This window comes from Centruroides sculpturatus, unplaced genomic scaffold (assembly GCF_000671375.1).
Source record: "Centruroides sculpturatus isolate CEXI.00-Female unplaced genomic scaffold, Cexi_2.0 scaffold586, whole genome shotgun sequence".
NCBI classification, from domain to species: domain Eukaryota; kingdom Metazoa; phylum Arthropoda; class Arachnida; order Scorpiones; family Buthidae; genus Centruroides; species Centruroides sculpturatus.
This window is the reverse complement of record NW_019384796.1, coordinates 268078-289605: the sequence shown is the minus strand read 5'-3', so window position 1 is coordinate 289605 and position 21528 is coordinate 268078. Positions and strand designations below refer to the sequence as shown.

Genomic DNA, 21528 nt, shown 5'->3' with positions numbered 1-21528 from the left:
TCTAAAAACCAGAAATTTGACTTGACCAAGCAAGAGTACTACTAACAAGTAAGAGTGAGATATTCTACAATTGTTCAAAGAAAAACAGTCATAAAATCTATTTATAGTGTAGTGGCATTTTTCCTACAACAGTGTAATAAATGTATACCCGTTGTGAAGTCGAAAACTTGATAATTGCAACCAGATGTTCTGTTCTTTATAAATGTTTTTATATGTATAATAATTTTATACAAAAATAAATGAAATATCTTATATCAGAAAAATATAAATTCTATAATAGAGTGTAGTTTTATTATATGTTGATCTGAGAAGTTTTACAGGAAAAACACCAACAAAAATTTGAAATAATTGAAGATGCACTATTTTGTAATGAAACATTTTTTTTATAGATTTTACTATAAAACCTTTCTCATATATTTTGTATTATTTAGCTTATGTCAATCATTTTAAATTATAATTTAAAATGAATAAAAGTTTTAAATCTTTCGCGGACCATATTTTAGCTCTTGCGGACCACTGGTTGGGAACCGCTGCTCCAAAGCAAGAGCTAATTGGTCATTTTTATAGTGATTTTTGAATTCAGCAGATGAAAATACATAAGAATATGCTAATTTTGAGCCCAAAACAAAATCATTGTTGTCCAGTTTTATCAATTTTTATGGTGAATCTAAAAGTAATTTAAAACAGAAGTGAGTAAAATACAAATTCAAATATCCAAATTATTAAAATCTAATATAATTTATTTTGAATATTACATTTTATGCCTCTTCTACTGCAGCTTTCACTTCTTCTTGTTTATTATTTTCTTCTTGTATGGTAAGAAAGCTTTTCACATCACCATATTTTGCAATTAAATCAATTCTAACTTTATCATGGTTGCGACGAAATTGCGTTTTCTTCAAATACCTTTCCCAAGAAGGAAGGCGTGTATAAAAAGGTGGCTTTTCTGGACGTATTACTTGCACTCTACCCTCAGACATATACAAGTCAAAATCTATCTCTTCGTCTGGAAGAATCTCTTCTTCGGTCCGACACCTCTCTGGCGATGCAATCACCCTAGGAAAATAATCTGTTTCTTCCCGGAACTCAACAATATGCAGACCTTTTTCTTTCGCTATCTGCTGATGTGTTTTCTATTAAAAAGTACATGTGTTTATAAAATAGTAAACTTTTAAATAAATATAATAATTAATCTATAAATACTTGTTTTTGAAGACCCAAAAAGAATGCTTTCACCATGGAAAGAACACATCTGGATCCTTCTCTTTTAACTTCAATATCTGTTATTCCAACCACTTCACAGATACTGCGGAGTACTCTGTGGCACTGAAGACCATAACCTAAAACATAATGTACACATTGAAATAATATATTGCCCTTAGCCCTTAATTAATACTATTTAACAATTAGTCTAAATCAACAAGACACATTTTGATAATAAATTTTATATCCATAAAAGCAGTATACCAATGGGTTCAGTTATAGGATCAATATTGGAAGAATTAAGTATGATAGACATAGACACATCTATAAATAACATAAAAGGTATAAAATTCTATAATATGTATGCAGATGATTGTTTCATTCTGTATAATTGTGATGAATTAATCCTAAATGTTTGTTAAATATAATAATAATTTAGATTATAACTTAAAGTTTGAAATAGAAGAACAAAATAATAAACTGACTTTTTTTGATAGGTCAATGTTAAGAAAACTTAATTCAGTAATAGTACAAAAATATTAAAAAATGTGTAATGTCAGTAAAGTGATGGATTATTATTCTTATTCCCCGATTTACATGAAAAGAAATATTTTTGCTAATTGTATCAAAAAGATTGAGAATAGAATTACATTAGAACAAGATAAAAAGAATGAAATTGTTCATGTTTTTAAAATGTTTTTATTAAATAATTATTAGTGTTGCAACGAATAGTATATTCGGCCTCAGGCCAAATACCGAATATTCGGCCAGGAGCACGGCCAAATAGCCGAATATTCGGCCATACTATTAGGCTTGATTAATTAATTAATGCACGTATGAAAATTGGCACGCAAACCGCATTATGGCAAGGACCCTGCTCTCTATTGGCCCACTGTCACTACGTTTCGCCAATCGCGTTAATTCTTGACAGTTGAAGCGAACAGACACGAGCGTCATGGCAGTATGTGATAAGTGATATCATCAAATGTGGATAACGATGAAATGACCTACAGGTGTAAAATAATGGAAAAAGAAGAGAGAAGGACTGCAAAGTGAAAATGTGAAAATAAATATGAAATTGAGTTGATAACATAATCAAACAAGTCAAGGCAGCTTATTGGCACGAAATTCGCGGCCATCAATGCCAAACAATTGTTGTCATAGACTTCGGAAAGCTAAATGCTTGTAATGAAAGAAGTCACTTAGCGTGCACAGGCGAAAGCCTGGGGCCGTTCAGGCTATCAAGCTGTCTCGAATCTGTGAAATCATAACTGTGACTTATACTGACATCTTATCTGTCGCTTTTCTCCATTATCACCAGGCTACGAGTCACATAATTATAAAATGGAAAAACGACGACGGAAAAGTGATGAATCGAAAGTATCGTGAGCACGTATTATGATGTATGCATAGGCATGCATACGTGGACTAGAGAGATGGAGGAAAAAGAAAGGAAAGAGCAAAGACAAGCAGTTAAAAAGGATAGGCATGGTCAGACCCTCACATGTGTGCGACGATTCTCGAACAAATAGGTGTGTACGTGTGCTGATCTTTGTAATTATAAATTGTGAATACATGTGACTAATATTATTTTCTTTTTTATTTTGTGCATGTTATAAGTTTTAAATAAATATAAACAAACAACACTAACCCAATAACATTAAATCTAAATACCAAAATGATTAATTTACTGTGTTTTTGTTATTTCTTACTCCTGTTTTTAGGTATTCTGTATTCGGCCGAATAGTGATTAAATATTTGGTATTCAGCCGAATACCAAATAGTAACCGAATATTCGTTACATCACTAATAATTATCCAAAGAAACTTCTTGAAAACTGGCTTAAACACATATTTGAAAAAATTAACAGTATTAATACCAAAGATGTTAATGAAAGGGATTCAAATTTTAGTAAAATGTTTTAAATTGGCATTTGTTAAAAATATGTTCGAAAAAATAAAAAATGAATTAAAAATGTTTAATATTGTATTAGTCCCAAATCAATGTAATAAAGTACAAAAACATAGTGTGTTGAATAATGTATAAAAAAATATAAATGATTTAGAAAAAAAATAATGTAGGTTATATTTATATTTTTTTGTTTCTCCTACATATATCATTTTTTCAGCACAACTACAATTAAAAGTATGAGTTAAAGAACATATAAACACATTAAAATATAATATGCATAATTATAAAGGATGTGAAATAGTAAAAGACTCAATAAAGGCAATAAAATATGAAACTAATGCAAAAAAAAAATACTACAAACATATGAAAATTTTTAAAAGTAAAAACAGAAAAAAGAATTAATGGCAATTTAGGAGTGGAATTAGATACAGGATGGTATGACTTTATTGATGATGATAAAAAGAAATTAATAATTAATGACGCAGTAGTTGGTGACACATGATGTGTGTAAATATACAAATTAGTTGTAGTGTTCTAGCAGTAATAGTGTGCAACATTAATGCAGTGTTTCAGTATTGTCTTAAGATGTTCAAGTCAGTTCAACCAATGTGAGTATATATCCATCACTTTACATTTGTATTACTTTAATTATAGATATAGTAATTTTGGTAAATTGTATTAGTGTTCCAAGGCTAAGAAGTGATGAATTGTGAAACTATTACATCCATGAGACATCACTTGTGATGATTATGAAGTCGTCATGTTTACAGCAGTCTTTTAAACGTATTTGTAATTTATTTTTATAATTTTATATATATGAACACCAATTGAAGAGGGACTGTTTATTATGTCTGAAATGCATTTGAGTGTTCTATATTATGTATGATACATGTTTATTGTAAATTTTTATTATTAAGGTGTTAATAATCATTAAAGAATTTGTTAATCAATCTCATTCACTGGTGTGATAAGCCCATATGTATATATGTACAGTCGACCTCCCTATAACACAGTAGATACGTTCTAGTTTTTATGAATCCATTTTCTACGAGTCCAGCCAATCATAGCTATGCAGTTTACAGACTATGGCTGTTTGAAAGGTTTCTTCCATAAATTTAATTGATTCTAGACTAATTCGACTCAACATTTCCAAAATACATATAATTTTTTGGGAATAATCCATATAAACTATGCTATAAACAAAAAATTGNTAGTAATTTTGGTAAATTGTATTAGTGTTCCAAGGCTAAGAAGTGATGAATTGTGAAACTATTACATCCATGAGACATCACTTGTGATGATTATGAAGTCGTCATGTTTACAGCAGTCTTTTAAACGTATTTGTAATTTATTTTTATAATTTTATATGTATGAACACCAACTGAAGAGGGACTGTTTATTATGTCTGAAATGCATTTTGAGTGTTCTATATTATGTACAGTACCATGTTAAAGGAGTCACAGTTTATTGTAAATTTTTATTAAGGTGTTAAATAAATTTTCTTTTTTATTTACTTTTTTAATTTACTTATTACTTATTACTTTTAAATACAGTACAGTAATTGCATTTATGATATTTATAGTTCATGAAACTTAAAATGCACATTGCTTGATGTACTCAAAATACAAAAATAAACAAGTTTCTTCATTATCTGAAAGAACCCTAGTTTCATAAAGTTCAAGTAATCAAGTTTTCACTGTATATACATATAAAATCAATTTGAATAAAACAGTATTTTTATAAATTATTTAACAGCAGAAAAATCATTAACTGATATACTTTTGAGATGCTAGAACACTTTCGCAATAAGCAACTCCACACCTTCCATACTCTTTCCAGCAAAAATTTTTATAGAACAAATGTTTTTGGCCTGTTTAAGAGGTTTGCATCAGGTTTTCCAACTATTCTAAAATCAAATGTTCTACAGCATATTCCAAACTGGAATGTTCAAACAATGTGACTTTTAGTTTGGAATATGCTGTAGAACATCCAATTTTAGAATAGTTGGAAAACCTGATGCAAACCCTTTAAACAGGCCAAAAATGTTTGTCCCATAAAATTTTTGCTAGAAAAAGTATAGAAGGTGTGGAGTTGCTTATTAAAATCATTAACCAATTTAAAACTCACTCTTAAAAATGATTTTAATATAAACTTACTAAGTAAAGATATTGATTATTTTTATTTCTATTAATTAATTTTAATTAAAAATGAGTAACTTGTCAATGAGAAGCACCAGCATACTGTGCAACAGTCTCCATTACAAAAGAGACTAATCCAAATAATGCTTTTTAACCATAAGTAAGAGATGAAAATGACAAAAAAAATTATATCATCTCTATAAATCTTTGTCAGTAAATGTAGTTTTATAAAAATTTTTAATAGGATATTTTCATGTAGTAGTTAATTTTAATAATAGGCCTAAGAAAATCCAATAATAAATTTACTCTTCTTTATAATAAAAAATTTAATAATTTTGGAAAAAACAAATGATTGGCAAACTGCATTTGGGTTCAAATTATACTATCACACTTTGTCTTTCCAGTATAATATCTTTAAAATACTAATGTTTTAGTCATGTTGAATGGCTTTTTTCAGGTAATATTAAATCCAAAAGGATTTATCTATGAAAAAATGTTTCAAAGAAAATTTAACTTTTTTAATTAAAAAAAATTCTGGACACTTTTTATATTTGTGTTAATGAAATTTATTTAAATAGCATTTAAACTAATGTACATTAATTACATCTATGAGTGTAACGGACACTTTGTACTGTACATGTGATTGGTCGAGTTGCCAGTGGCACGAAGCTATTGTTCGTGGGATTATGACTAAACGTCCCTAAGGCAGAAGACCCCTAACCGCGGAAACGGAAGGTTGCCAGAGAAATCCTGCGCAGTACGAGAGGAACCGCAGGGTCAGTCACTTTTTGGTTTGGTCTCTGGTTGTGAGGACGTTGAAGTGCGAGAAGCAAGAAGAACGAACGTATACCCCAGAATAGATTTGAACCTTGGGGTACGGACTCATCACTTTGAACTTGTACCTGGCTAAGATTCCCGTTAGCCGTAACAATGAGTAAATATTTATAAAGTTTAATAATGTTTATTTATTAATCTAATGCTATAAGGCATTACTTAATTAATAACAAAATAATTTTTTGACTTATTAAAATCTTATGCATGCAAATGAAATTTATAACTAATTTAGAATTTTTGATTTGTAATTAAATTATAACAAAATAAGAAAATAATATTCAACTTAAATTTTATTTCTGAAAATTAAACAACTTGTTTGATATAATATAAAATTTATCTATCAATTTAATTCAATTCATTTTATCAATTATGTTAAATGGAGTTCTTATAATTTTACAAGTAATGGATTTGTTGATATGTTCACAATCCTCCATAACTATCAATCAACTTATAAAAACAATAAATTCTAAGTAACTAATAGTATGAAAATTAGATTATACAGAACAAATAATTGATTTTAACATCTAATATAATTTTAGAAAAATTTATAACATATCAATCACAATACAGTAATTTCACATTAATATAAATTGCTAGGGGAACAGCAGTTAGTTCACTTTATCAGGTTTGTATTAACAAATTTCAGAGTCAAGGTCAAGGTTGTATAATTTAAGGCGGCTTAACAGATTATTACATTTTAGAGATTTCGACTGAGTATTTTGAATTAATTTATTAAATAAAGTTAAATAAAATTAAATTTATCAACAAAAACAAATTCTAAATGATTTTTCAAATCAAACAAAATGAGGAGAAGACAATATTTGCCATTAAATGAGTCAACTATATATCATATTCATGTTTAATTGAGTTTCTTAATGAAATAGCTGATAGCACTAAAACCTTCACGTTTTACACTCAGCATATTGTTTATATTTTAAGATATCAAATAATTTTGCATCTAGAAATTTTTATAAATTTATCTGAATCATATCCTGATATGCTATACTTGTATTAAAAAAGATAAATTAATAATATTACCTTTGGGTTTCTTTGAGACGTATAACTTTACAGGACCAAATCTTGTGAAGAAATCATGACATACTAAAAAGAAAATATAAAATTATATTCAATGATTACTTTATTACAGTAAAATCTCAATTTAATGGACTTTGGATTTAACAGAAAAAATATCCAGTCCTTATGTCATATGTAAAAATTAACATCCTGATAATTTTAAAATACTTTTTGTATATAATTAAATTAATTTTATATGTACTTTTATTCTGAACACAAAATATTTAAGAGAGTTGTTTAGGGTAAGTTCCTCATTAGTCTACAATTGAAATTTCAAAAATTATTTTTGTTCACAAGGATCAATTTTTTCCCATTAAGAAACACTACACTAACCAGTTGGAATTGGCTATCATATGATGTAAAAAAACAAATAACTAATTAAATTAGTTATTTGGATTATTTTCCTTCATTTGTTCTTGATAATTTTATGGCAATTAAACATAATTAAAAACATTTTATAAAGATTTAATATAAGAATTACATTACGTATTCATAATGGAATTTTAAAAACTATTTGAAAGAATTTTTATGTATAATGTGGAAAATGTAAAGTGATTATAACATTTCAGCATTATTTGAAAAAATGAAAGAATATTTTCAAGCTTAAAATAAGGAATTTTTTAAATCTGAATGAATCATTCAGATCATTCACATAAACTCATCACTAAGAGAAATGTATTTGCTTTTAATTTTTGTTTTAAAATTCAATAACTTGTTTTATTGTTAATTTTATATTTAAAACAATTAATTGCGCATTAATGCAAATTTTAATTTTTTGAAATAGTCTGTTCTTCCATTCTAAATTAGTGTTATGAAACTAAACTGTTATGCAGTGAGGTTTATATGGATGAAATAATGAGACTGTGCAAACATACACTTAGGAGTAATAATTTCATATATTCAGTATAGGCTTTCTCAAATGGAATCCGAGTTGTTTTTTTAACCCAGGAAATCCTGCAAATTTCTTAAAAGTTCACTTTTTTCTTATTTTGTGTTAAGGTTGAGGAAATTTTGCAAATAGAAAGTATAAACTCATAAACTGTCATAATACATTTGTATTTATTAATTTTAAACCTACTTATTAGTTTTTTAAATTTTTGCTTGTTATGGCATGTCACAAATGGTCAATAATCAATATGTAGCTTATTTGTGGCAGGACTCTGAAAATTTATATCAACTGTCACACCATTAATATGGATCTACATCCACGCATGCATGGCATGGCATCATAACATGGAAACAATATTTATAAATTTTGTTCACCTGACAATGACAAACATATGTTTGTTGAAAGCACTAACAGTAAAAAAACTATTAATTATGCCGTACTTAGTGAGTTTTCATTCCTGCAATACTGTAGTTATAATTAGGTATAACTTTGACGTCATATTTCTCACTGCATAGTAACTTTTCGGACAACCTGTACACAATCATTTAAGAAATTATTTAAAATTAAATATTTACCAGTATGCTCTTCAAATCTTTCCACAAATCTTAATCTCTGTGCAGCTCTATTTATTCCCTAAAACAGATAAATTTCATTAAACACTATTTAATTAAAAAAACACAATATAAATTATATCTTTTTATCATATCTATACCTTTTTAATTGCTGCTTTTGCAAGAGGAAGTTTGACTAAAGCAAAACCTAAGAAATAAATATTTTTGTTGTTATCTATTTGCATCTAAATTTTATAAAAAGTGACAAAACTAAAATCACCTGCTACGCCATTTCGGTTTCCTGTAACTGCAAGAATACTAAAACTTCGTTTTCTACCTAAATTTCCAGTCATGTGTGCCACAATTTTGCTCTGAAAAATTAAAAAATTATCATTTCTTTTTAAGGAAAAATTTATATTCATAAACATTTTCTGATAACTTGATTTAATAACATTGTTTTAAAGTTAAAACAAAAACTAATTGCTAATTCTATCAGGTTGTAATGGTTTAGATATTTTGAAAAACTTAATTGACAATTAACAACAATTACAGTTTAGTCTGGTAGGTAATCACCACCAATATCAATCACATCTCACCACCTTTCTTGCAAACTTTCAATCCCCCAAGCATAGAATGACTGGGATTTTTCTTTGAAGAAAGTTTTGAGCATGGATATTGTCATTGAACTGTATATTGGCAATATGGTTCTGCAGAGTGTGAAATAGATGGTAGTCAGTTGGCACCAAGTCTTAGCTAAACAGTAGATGAGGCAGAACCTCTCAGTCCAGACTGCTAGCTTCTCTAAAGTCATGTTTGTTCTACGTGCTAGTGCATTGTCTTGGTGGTATTGGACTTTGTCAATTTTTGGACAAAGTCCTTTGATTTTTGTGTTCAAATGACATACTTGTTCATAGTAATTCTTTAATGACAATGATATTGGTTGGAAGCAGTTCCATCATGATAAACCAATAAAATGCAGATCATCACTTTCTTCTGCACTATCAGCCCTTTGAAATTTGCAAAAATTGAATGACTTTGTTCACCCATAACACTTTAACAAATACTTTGCAAAGAGCCTTTGTTGCATTTTGGCCACTTTTCAAATGATAAGAGCAACAGCACACAAATGTGTTCTTTTGAAAGTTTCATATTATCAGACATTACTGATGTGTTTATTTCCAATGAAATATGTGATGAAATTCCCTTTAGTTATATTACTTATATACCCACATTAAACATTCTAGAGCATTTTTCTTTTTGCATTTGAAGTGTCTAAATTTCACCTTTACAATCTGATAAATGCAGTAATTTTTTAACATAATACATACTGTATTTGCTTATTTCTTATTCAAAATAACCTTTCAGCTAATTATTATTAAAATGTTAATACCCTGAATCTATTAGGCATGAATCTAAATATATAAAATTACATGTCCTGACTGACTGACTGATTCATCATCGTCCAGAGCAAACTGCTAAACCTAAAGAGATGAAATTTGGTACGCAGTTAGGGTACGTCATGAAAATGCACACTAAGAAGGTATTTTTTGAAATTCCCCTGCTGGGGAGAGGGAGAGAATTAAGGCTTAACCTGAAGAACGGCTTCTACTGTACTATTTTAGATGCGATTTTTTGTTTTTAACGTTTTCGTACAGTATGCAATGAGAGTGTACACTAAGAAAAGATTTTGGGAAATTCCCCCGCAGTGGGGAGAGGGAGGGGATTAAGGCTTAAAAAGTCTTAGCCCCAAAAGGTAGTACCACATATGCGGTTTACAAAGAGGTAATGGGCTAACTGAAATTCTATTTTTCTGTAAATATTTATACTTTAGGAATTTTCAGATAATGTCATTTATGTTTCGAAAAAAAAATTAAACTCAGATTTATCGTATCTCAAAATTCCATAGTATCTGTAACTTGAATTTAAGTGCAATTACAGTCCATAGTTTGAAACAAACAAAAATCAGTAATTTTACCAAATTAGTAACAACTAATGATTGAGAATCTTAGTGAAGTACTGAGGGAGGGTTATTTCTATCAAATTGCAAAATCTGCATCTATATCTCTATATCTAAAATCTATATCAAAATATACAATCAATTCTACAGATCTATTAGAGTAACATGCAATTGAGTAATGCTAATTTTAATTATCCAATCAAAACTAATCAAGCATTCATCCAATTTTGATGATTTTATCCAATGAGGTTAAATTTTGGTGGTTAAAAGTTAAAGATGTGGGGAGATACAGTAGATAGGGTCATATGTCATATTTCAAGTAGGGTCAGACTTAATGAAGATTTTACTCGTTATTAGTTAGTATTTACAATTTTTTATAAAACTCATCTCTACCCTAAAATTAAGCTTTTTGCTGTTTTGTAATAATTAATAATATAAGATTTTTATAAAATATCATAATAGATAGCACCATACACAATTTTAAATGTTTTTTGCTGGAAAAGTTATGCAACTCATTGTTGAATTTTTTATATATCACTCACTCAACTCTTCAAAATTAATATCTTAATGAGTTTCATTCTGGGCCAATTCTTTTCTTCCAGAAATTTCTAAATTAATTTATTATAATTACTAAAATTAATACAAAATGGAAACTTAACCACCTACCATTAGTCAAATTAATAATTAATGTAGTCAAAAAGTTGCCTGATAATATCAGTAAGATCATTTGGTTTTACAATTATTATTATATAAAATCTGTAGTTAATGTAGTTCAGTGTTTTCCAACCATATTTGTGCTATGCCCCACCTAACCTTTCTAATATTCTTATGCCCCCCTAACATATACAGCGACTATATGGTTAACTTAAACTCTGGATGAGTCCATTTTCGAATTGCCCCCTTAACAATCCAATTGTTCCCATGGGGCATGGGTCCCATGTTGGGAAACACTGGTGTAGTTATTATATATATTATATTTTTGTATAATATATGTATTACATTACATATTACAAAAAATATAATGAAATATGTCATATAATAAATGTAACATGTAATATAATAAAAAAGACAATAAGAAATTTGATAGAGAACATTAATTATGAATTATTTTTCATTTTTATAGTAAAAAATGTAATTTATTTAATCAAATTAAATATTTCATTTTTTAAATAAGCTTTTATGGAAAGTGAAAAATTTTTATTTATTTATTGTTAAATAAAAAAATATTTCGATATAATTATGTATAATTATTTCTTTCATCAATTTTTATTAATAAAAATTATGACAGATAACAATTATAATAGTATTACTTTGAAGTAAATTATTATATTCAGATTTATTTTCAAAACACAAAGGGACATTAAATGAAAGTAACTTTGTGTACAATTCAATAAGAAATATTTTCATATTGCTTGTTGAATTTAAAATATTTAAATATTTTCATTACTGATGGCTTGACTAAATATATTTTTATATTCTTACCTCTAATATAATACTTTCAAAGTCTTCAAATTTTTCTAAACGAAAAAAAAGTTATTTCAATAAGTATTTAAAATATAATTTATTGGCAACAAAATGTATTTGTATCAAGCATTGTTAATTGATCAGTTTGAACTGAATAATCCTCAGTATATTTAAAAATTTATATAATATCACTTGTTAAAGAAACTTAAATTTATTTATATAAGCAAAAAATAAATACAGTAGAGNAGAATGTTAAGAAAGGAAAATTTGAAATTGTAAAATTAGTGTAAGAAAATAATATTGCTGATATTTTTACCAAGGCATTAGGAAATGTCAAATTCATTAAATATAGAGAGATGCTAAATGTAAAAGAATAGAATATAAGATGATAAGATGTGTGAGATTAAGATAATTTGTTAATTAATAGTGCTGTCAACTTGGATGTTACTTTTCTTGTGTTTAACTATTTTGTGTTACAATATAAATGTAAGGAGGCGTGTTAATTATTGTACATTTATATTGTTAATTATTGTACAGCTATATCTGGCAACACTGGCAAAAGTGTTCTGTCGTCAGAGGTTCGTCAATTTGAAATGTTGTAAATAAGTTCCGCTAGTCAGTAAAGTTAAGTAATAAAAGAACAAAAAAAAAACGAAAGGTAATGCTTCATTTTTTGTCTTAACAGCATGTAACCCTCAATGTACTACCTACAAATAATCAACATAACCCGCAACACTATATACTTGGCAAAAAGTTTTTAAAACAAACTAAAACTTCTGTATAACCAGTCTCACCATATACCTTATAGAAATAGCCATTGCTACACACATGTAAGGTTTGCTGACTGTGTAATTGTTGGGATGGTTGAGAAGTCAAAACAATTGTGCATGGACGTGAAATATACACTGAGACAGGCTTACCATTCATTGTTTCCCATTTAATAAAATATTAAAAGTTTTCTTACAAAAGTTTCTGTATTCTTGTCATACAATTCTCAAGAAGGGAGTCCAATAAAGTCTAAATGTCCCATTGGATGTCCTAATAAATATAAAACAAACACCTTTCTCTATTCCAGCACACTTTTAATGCTTTGAATAACATTTTCGATCGTTTTAATCGATGTCCTAATTGATAGTCTGAGAGATCGACAGCCCAAGGACTTGCTGTTAAGCTTTGGATATAACAGATCTTGGAGAAAGAAACAACTCTGGGAGATGCAAAAGAATCCCCAAATTCTTTTGCATTTCTTGACATTTCAAGGTCCTGAGTCCAAAAATGTAAAAATCTGGAAGAGTCATTTTTTGCCATACTTTTCCTCTGTTATATAAGCAACAAAGCTAAGAAAGTAAAAGTGAATGGAACACACAGAAAAAATAGCAGTTCTCACTTTTAGCCACACTTTCTGTACAGAGGGGACACATGTTCTTTCCTTCAACAAGATAGATTTGGTCTCATTCAACAAGCTAGAAATGTGCTACAAAGATAGGAGGAAGTGACCAGAACTGCTGAACATTTGTCACCTTCTGTTCTTCTCTGGTATATTTGCAATATACCAGAGAAGGAACAGAAGATGACAATGTTCAAGGTCAATTGCATTTTTCTCTTTTTTATTGTGTTGTTGTGGAAAGATAGGCAAGATTCGATTCGTGTTCCATCTGTATCGTTGTCCCATGTTGTATATTAAGTTAATAGTCATATAATGTTGTTTTTCTCTTTTGTACCAGTAAACAAATCTCCTTTGTCTGCAAATCAGTCTCTTGGCTTCTTCACTTTGTTCCTGAACATCTGAATTATTCCCCACACCCAATCCTAAATATCAGTGCCGGCCCGAAGCAAGTTTTAGGATGGAGCGAGATCCTATTATGGCGCCTTGGGGTGGCGCCCTGCCCACGCACTCGACCCACGCGCGTTTCAACAGATAAGGCCATTCACATACTGGCCACACGCTTGCAATTAAAATACCGAAAAATGAAAAAAATATTTTTTCCTTTAATTTTCTTTACCACTGAGGCGCCCCCTAGGACTTAGCGCCTGGAGCTGCTGCTCCGTTTGCCCTATGGTAGGGCCGGCTTTGCTAAATATGCAGTCAGTAACCTAGGCAATGGGCCTTGACATTGTGCTTACCATATAGATACATTATGTTAATAGTTATGCAATCTAGTTCATCATCTTCATTTCTAGTCTTATGATAAGTTAAATGACACAACAATACAAATTAATTATTGCCAGTTAACCTGTATGATTGATTGGAGACTGTTTATTGACTTTAATAGACTGTAATCACAAAGACATCACACAAATTGCAGTATGAAACATTTAATGTGAGCTGAGTACAACTACAAAAAGAAAAACATTACATCAACAAACATTTGCTGCTGTGTATCTGTAAAGTTAAGATTTTTAAATCTGAACTTACAGATATGTGACAGTGCTCAAGGCAATAACAGAGATAATTAAATGCATTGCCTAAAAATCTTGCATTTAGATAAGTTGGATTATGTTTATTGTATGTCTGTATACATGTCTATGATACATGAACAAATTTGAATAACAATGTATTTTAAGCATAAGTATTGTAAATAAAGATATCAAACTATACTTTAAAAAAATATGTATCTTAAATTTTCATCATCATATTAGAAATTCTTGATTTTATTTAATATAAAATTCAATTAATATTTAATTTAAAAATCAATACACTAACCTTCACCAATAGGATCTGGAGGTCCAAATTTCCTGCCAGCTATCTTATTTCCACTATAACCTCTTTCTAAAGGTTGTATTTTCAATCTTCTAAAATTACTCATTTCATTTCTAATTTTAAGTATATTTTCAGCATATTCTTTGTTTTCTGGTAGTTCTCTTTGTTCGACAATTTCTTTTCCTCTAAAAACTGGAGCATTTAAACCAGGCCAAATCATATTCTTCTTTCCTTAAAACAATAATGAGATAGTTTTAAAATTTCACATTTTTTAAAAATTTCAATGTTTTATAAATTACATACCAATTCCTATAATTTGTCCTTTATTTAAGTCTTTTGCAAATTTTCTTCCACTTCCTCTACCTCTTCCTTTTTTTCTTCCTGCATTACTAACACTTGTCACTCCTTTCCATAACTGTTCTGCTGTGACTGATGGTTTTTAAATAAAAAATTAATTAATAAAATACAAAATATTTATTACAAAACATCTATTATAATTTTATAAATCCTAGCCTACAATTTGATTAAATTTAATTTGCTAATTAATCACTATACTGGATGATCAAACAAAAAGCTATTTGTAAGCATAGGACTGTGATAAATATGATTAACTAGCCAAATTTGCTATTGTCTTGCTTTATGTTGTGAAAAATATTTAAATCTTAAACATTTATTTACTGTAGACTCAACAGTTCAACAACATTTAAAACCTTATGCAGACATCACCAAAGCTACTCTTCACAAGTAAATTTTTATGTTTGATCACTTTTTAATACATGTAATAATAAAACTAAAATTACAAAAGACAACTTTATGCTTGTTAGATTTATTTTTGTTTTATTCAAAATATAGACAAAATATGGTATTTTTCTGTTTTATCTCAACTATTTGTATCACATGTTGCATTCTGATGTGATGTTACACTCTGAGATTGCAAGCTATTGTGTTGCTTATGAAATGGCAAAGATTAATCACATTATGATTTAAAATGAGGAATTTAAAGTGTGCAAAAATTAAAATCTAAGTAACAATTATTTGTTTCTAAAATTTCAAAAATATATTTTACTTTTATATTTAACTAGCTGCAAGGACCCGCTTCACTGGGTTTTTATTTGTTCGTACATTTCTATGTAACATAGTTTTTTTTTAAATATAAAAGACTGTTTTTCTAAGTAATCTAGAATCTAGCTGCAAGGACCCACTTCGCTGGGTTTTTATTTGTGGGCAAAAAGTAATGATAGTGAAGATTAAGATAATTACATTATAGCCAATCTTACCCGTTTTCACAAAATGCAAGAATTAGGTCTCCCGTTTCCAGACGTTTGCAGAGAATTTTTACATGAGCATAAAAATATGTTCGATTTCCCGCAAAAGCGCAAAAAACCGCTTGTAAATCTTGCATGCCGCTTTATATTAACACTTCCTGGTCCCGATTCTATTTCTGAATGTCTCCTGTTCACGTCCAGTCAAACAAACTATTTTCAACGTTTCTGGAACGTTTACAATCGTTCTATAATCGAACCAATATTTGAATTTTATGTTCGAATTTAAGTCGAATATTGTTTGAATTAAATTTGAACAAATTTGAAGAAAACATTCGAAATAGAAAGCCACTTTCAACCACTTTCAAGCCCATATCTCCCGCACGCTTATAGCTATTGAGACATAACCCCCTGGTGCACGAATGGAGACTGGGGCTACTACCACATACAAACACCATTCACATGCGATGTGTAGTTTTGGCAAAAAAGTGAAATATAGGGACATACATGCCCATTTATATATATATATATATATATAGATATTGCCATTAATTACTTTTAAGATAAAATTTGGTATGCAAATTAGTCCACAGCATTTCAGGTTAAATGTACTGTTGAAGAAAATGATGTATTTGTTACTATATTCAGTTTGTATAAAAATGATAATCTTGTTTGTATTTTGCAGAAATATGGTATATTACATTCTCAATGTTTTTCAAAAGGATAATAAAATACAGTTATGCTAACAAAGGAGAACTCAGCAGTCTTTAATCACTGATTTTATGAGCATGTTTTGTTCACTCATATTTATACTATACCAAAGCCACTTGTCACTATTCACATATTCATGTTTGCTCAAGAATAAGGCACTAAAATTTTTCCAAGCACTATTAATACCTTTACAGAAAAATATTCTTTTTAAGTTGTCAGCATAGCAGTCCTAATTAAAACTGTATGGTGTTTATGATACTAAATTTGATTCCAGACAAAAAAATTTTTAGTGATACCTTGTACTTTGAATGACTAACTTGAACACTTGAATGCTGAGTTCGACAAAAATTTGCCTCAGAGTTTGAACAATGCTTCAAAGTTTGAACTGTGTGTAAAGTGAAAAAATGCACTCTAAGCATGAACATAATCTGTTGTGTGTTCAAGTTGTTTCTCATTCTTGCTCTTGCATTATGCTTGTATGCTTTTGGTACTTTTCTCGCTTTATTTTTGGTGTGTATAGTTATGTAAACTATATTGTCTGTTATTCATTGATTTTTAACAATATATTCCTGTAATTTTTCTTTGTCAACAGCTTTTGGGATCCCCACATTTTGCATCCCTTAGTTCAAAATTGCCCAAATGGAACTTTTTAAACTATATTTGGCATGTTTAAAGTTTAGGAATATCTTCTCCATAAACACTACAATTTTTTTTACTATTTGTAAGGCATTATATCCTTTTTGAAATTCATAAAGCATAATATGCCCAATATGTTTTTTTCTCCAAAGATATTATAATATGATTTTATTCAAACAAAATGTGAAATAAACAATTTAAGATAAGATTCTAAACAAGAAATAAAACTTCACATTACCTATACATTAAATTTCACAACTATTCTAATTAAATCACACATCAATGTTAAAATGCTTAAGTCCAGGGTATGCTACCAATAAATGTAATTTTCACTTTTTTTACATGATATATATGTATACTATTTATTGCCTTTGTGCTTTTATTATTATGGCATTTAATTGTGTTATTTTTTCCTTAAATTGTATGTATTTGCTGTTTAAGTTCATCGAAATGGGTATTGTTCAGGGTCTGCAAATAGATTAATCCACTTTCCAATATTTCTAATAGGAAAAATTGTTGTGATTTTTTTTTTTTTGATTCTGGTGAAACCGTGTTTTAATTTAATTTGCTTTATTCAGACACAATAACGTGACTCCTTTTAAACACTTGGCAGATTATTCATATCTTTATTCAGTTGGTTTTGAACGACACCCTACTGTCCAAAACCAACTGAATAGAGATGAATAATCTGCCAAGTGTTTAAAAGGAGTCATGTTATTGTGTCTGAATAAAGCAGGAAAAATTGTTTCAAATGGCAAATGATTCAGACTTTTCAAGTGACCTCCTGGAATGAATTGAATTTGAAGTTTGAGACACCACTGTATTTTCATATTTACATTTAAATCTTATATGTTTAAATTGTTATATATATAATTTTTAGTCAAATTTTTAAATATTTAATATGAAATTTATTATTACATAAATCAAAAAATTAAAAATAGTTTTCTAACAATTATAAATTTCTCAGTGAACACAAAAAATATATTTGCAATTTTTGCGGCAGAATTGTGGCTCATCAAGATTGATCAAAATCTGGATCAATGGGCAATGTTCCACGATCCATTAGATTTGAATGGGCGGTGGACCCAGCAGAAAGGTACTAAACAGAGGGGAAGCTGATTGGTCGACCGCCAGCCCACTGTACCACATATATAGCTCAGTTTAGGCAGGAAAGTTGAGTTTGTTGTGGTCTCGTTAAGAAGAAGTTTTGCTTGCCAAAGGAAAGGAATTATCACCTAGTTTTCTTCACCTTCTGACAAACGAGTATCTTCATTTGGTCATCGACAAGTGATGATTCCTGGAAGTGCCATCTCATCATAAGATGACTTTCATGAACGGACTTTTACGGGATAAGAACATTTGTCAAGCATTGGCACTCTTATTACGGATGTCATTTATACATACATTTTAATTAAATATCAATTTGACTGCAATGAAAACTTGCAAATGTTTTAAAATAATTAATTCTTTTTACCTCTATGTCCTTACTCTTTTAACTTTCTGTCTACTTAAACCTTGATTATTAATAGGACTTATTATACTGGTGTAGTTTCTGATTAGCAAATAGAGATCTTAGTCAAAAGTCAAAACAAAATATCTTTATTTTCACCTGTACACTCTGCTTGTGTTTCAGACCGAAGACCCCCCTCTTCAGTAGGTTTACAACATTAGTTCCTTTATTGTCTAATATTCATACAACACCAATACTGACAAAAAAGTATCCAAAAAAAGCAGAGTGTAACATACCTATCTTAATGTTTCTAAAATATGGTGATCTAGGTTGGTTATTTTTTCTGTTATTTCCTTTTTTCAGAGAAAGAAAATAAGAATTTATCAATAAATATTTATTTTGATAATTTGAAGTCAAATAACAGAGTGAAATCACATAACATTATATTTATTCACTGTACATATTTTAATTTTTAAAGTTATATAAACTAAAATACAGTAGAACCCAATTATCTGAGGCCTGATTAACCAAGGTTCTGTATTATCTGAGACAAGCCTGTAAGTGAATTCACTACTTTTATTACACTGTAATTCATAAAAGAAAATTTAGAATGATAACATGTATTACAAAATAATTTCCTTTTTTATTCTTTAATTTCAATGTGAGATGACAATTTATATTAAAATCTAACTGCAATAATACAGAATTTTAGTCTTAAAAACTATTGTAAATTATGTATTAGATGTATAATAAATGATGTAAAAAATGTTGTTCTTATATGATCAATGGAAGAAAGCAAAGCTGCAAAAAAAGGATGATGTACTTTATAGATGGGCTGAGGAAGAATGTAAAATAGTAGTTTAGAGAAGCAGATAAAAAACTGTCTGAAAAAAAAATAAGACAGTTTTTAATGCCATGATGAATGAAAATGAGTAAGGAAAAGATAGCATAAAATGTAGAAGTGTGCCTTTAATTAAAGAAAAGTGTACATTGGGGTAATAAGAAAGACCTTCAGGGTAAAGTTAATAAAGCATAAAAAGGACATTAAAATGGATAACATAACATTGGCTCTAATAATACAAAAGATATGATAGAATTGTACAAGTTAGGTGGGAAGAGGTGAAGATGAAAAAGAGTTAAAAGAGGGAAAAAATGTTAACTGGGTGAAAAATATCTAAATTTTTGAAAATCTGAAGAAAACAGAAAATCATATCTGTAATTGTGTGATATTTTACCAAATGCAAGAAAATAAATGATGGGGAAAGGAAAGAGGATGTTGAAAATATAGAAGCTGGAGTAGAAATAACGTTGCAATCTCAGGGACATAAGACAAGGTGATTGCTTTATAAAAAATTTGAAAAAAACAGGCAGAAAATTTGTATTTAAACATCTGTGTGTTAAGTGAATATGTTATTTCTGACTTTTTTGTCATTTAAACTAAAAATTTTCTGAAAGTGTAATATTTGATTATTATATAATTTTTTTTAATATTTACTCTTAATGTCATTGATGATGGATTGTGGATTACAGGGCTCCAGGAATAATAAATTTAATTTAAAAAAAAAAAAGAAGTTTAAGATTTAGGGAATAAATTTCAATTTTTACTTTGGTTATTTTGATTTCATCCTGATAAACCTCTCTTAAATGCAGTGAAGAACTCATCACAATCATTTATTAAAAAATTTATTTAATTTCAATCTTTTATTTTGCATTCACATCACTTGGATTACAGCCAATTATTAATTCTCATTTACAACACTTGAACATTATAGCAATTCTTATGTATAACATTAGCCTAGTAAAGTATTTCTAAGCTCTTAATTTTTTTTAATGGCAAAGCACTACTAACATAAATGTTTATACAATACTTTTAAACAAACTTAATTTGAATAAATAAGATGCATAGATTAGACTGATTATACATTGTAGAGTTTACAAAAATGAATCAAATAAATCAATTTGGTAATGATGTCACAAAAATGATTTTGATTTCCATTGTTTGTTTATATAATGGTATTTAAGTATATAAATGTATTTAGGAAAAAGAACAAAAATTTCACAGTTAACATAAGAAAATGTAAAACAAAATCTTGAATCAGTTGCAAATATCAAAAAATAACCTTTACTTCTTTCCAGAAAAATGTTTATTAATCCATTAATAACTGCAACAAATGTTTTTGGCTTTTGATTTATAGGACTATCTCAGATCTACTATCAACTCTAATATAAAAAAAATTCTATTTTGGAAAATTGAATAATTTATGATGCACTCACCAGATTCAAAGTACAGTAATTCTTTAAAATATGCAAATTTTTAAAAATCAGGGTGAAAATGTTTGTCCCATCAATAAACATTTTGCTGGAAAAAAAAGTTATTTTTTGATATTTTCAGTTAACATAAGTTTCTTTTTTAAATGCATGTTAATTAAAAACATGCAATTATATTTTTCACATGTAAATATGTGCAATTACTTGAAATAATAATGTATTATATTTTTTTAGAAAATTGATTGTTGATTAGCAAACCTAATTACCATCAGAAAAATCTAACCTCTAATCAAATAAGACCTTGAAAACTTCATTTTTTATGGTGAAACCGTGTTTTAATTTAATTTGCTTTATTCAGACACAATAACACAATGTTTGATTTTAATGTTTAGTTGGCTGAGGAGGGGCCAATGCCCGAAATGCAACTTGTAACTAGAAAGTCCGTTGTTTCGGTGCACGCTAAAAGTCCAGGCCTGGCA

At 28.5% G+C, this 21528-nt stretch overlaps 1 protein-coding gene across 1 annotated transcript in view; it reads right to left on the bottom strand.

Annotated features, from left to right (window-relative positions):
- Positions 1-278: 278 nt before the first annotated feature.
- Positions 279-21528, bottom strand: part of LOC111629391 (28S ribosomal protein S5, mitochondrial-like) — a 23604-nt gene continuing 2354 nt past the window's right edge. Inside the window, exons 3-12 of the mRNA XM_023373286.1 lie at positions 15026-15151; positions 14726-14953; positions 12040-12074; positions 8881-8971; positions 8762-8808; positions 8625-8682; positions 7125-7187; positions 1204-1340; positions 756-1133; positions 279-667 (exon numbers count right to left, since the gene is read on the bottom strand). Coding sequence (XP_023229054.1) covers positions 759-1133; positions 1204-1340; positions 7125-7187; positions 8625-8682; positions 8762-8808; positions 8881-8971; positions 12040-12074; positions 14726-14953; positions 15026-15151 — 1160 coding nt within the window. The 3' untranslated portion in view covers positions 279-667; positions 756-758. The remainder of the gene's footprint in view (positions 668-755; positions 1134-1203; positions 1341-7124; positions 7188-8624; positions 8683-8761; positions 8809-8880; positions 8972-12039; positions 12075-14725; positions 14954-15025; positions 15152-21528) is intronic.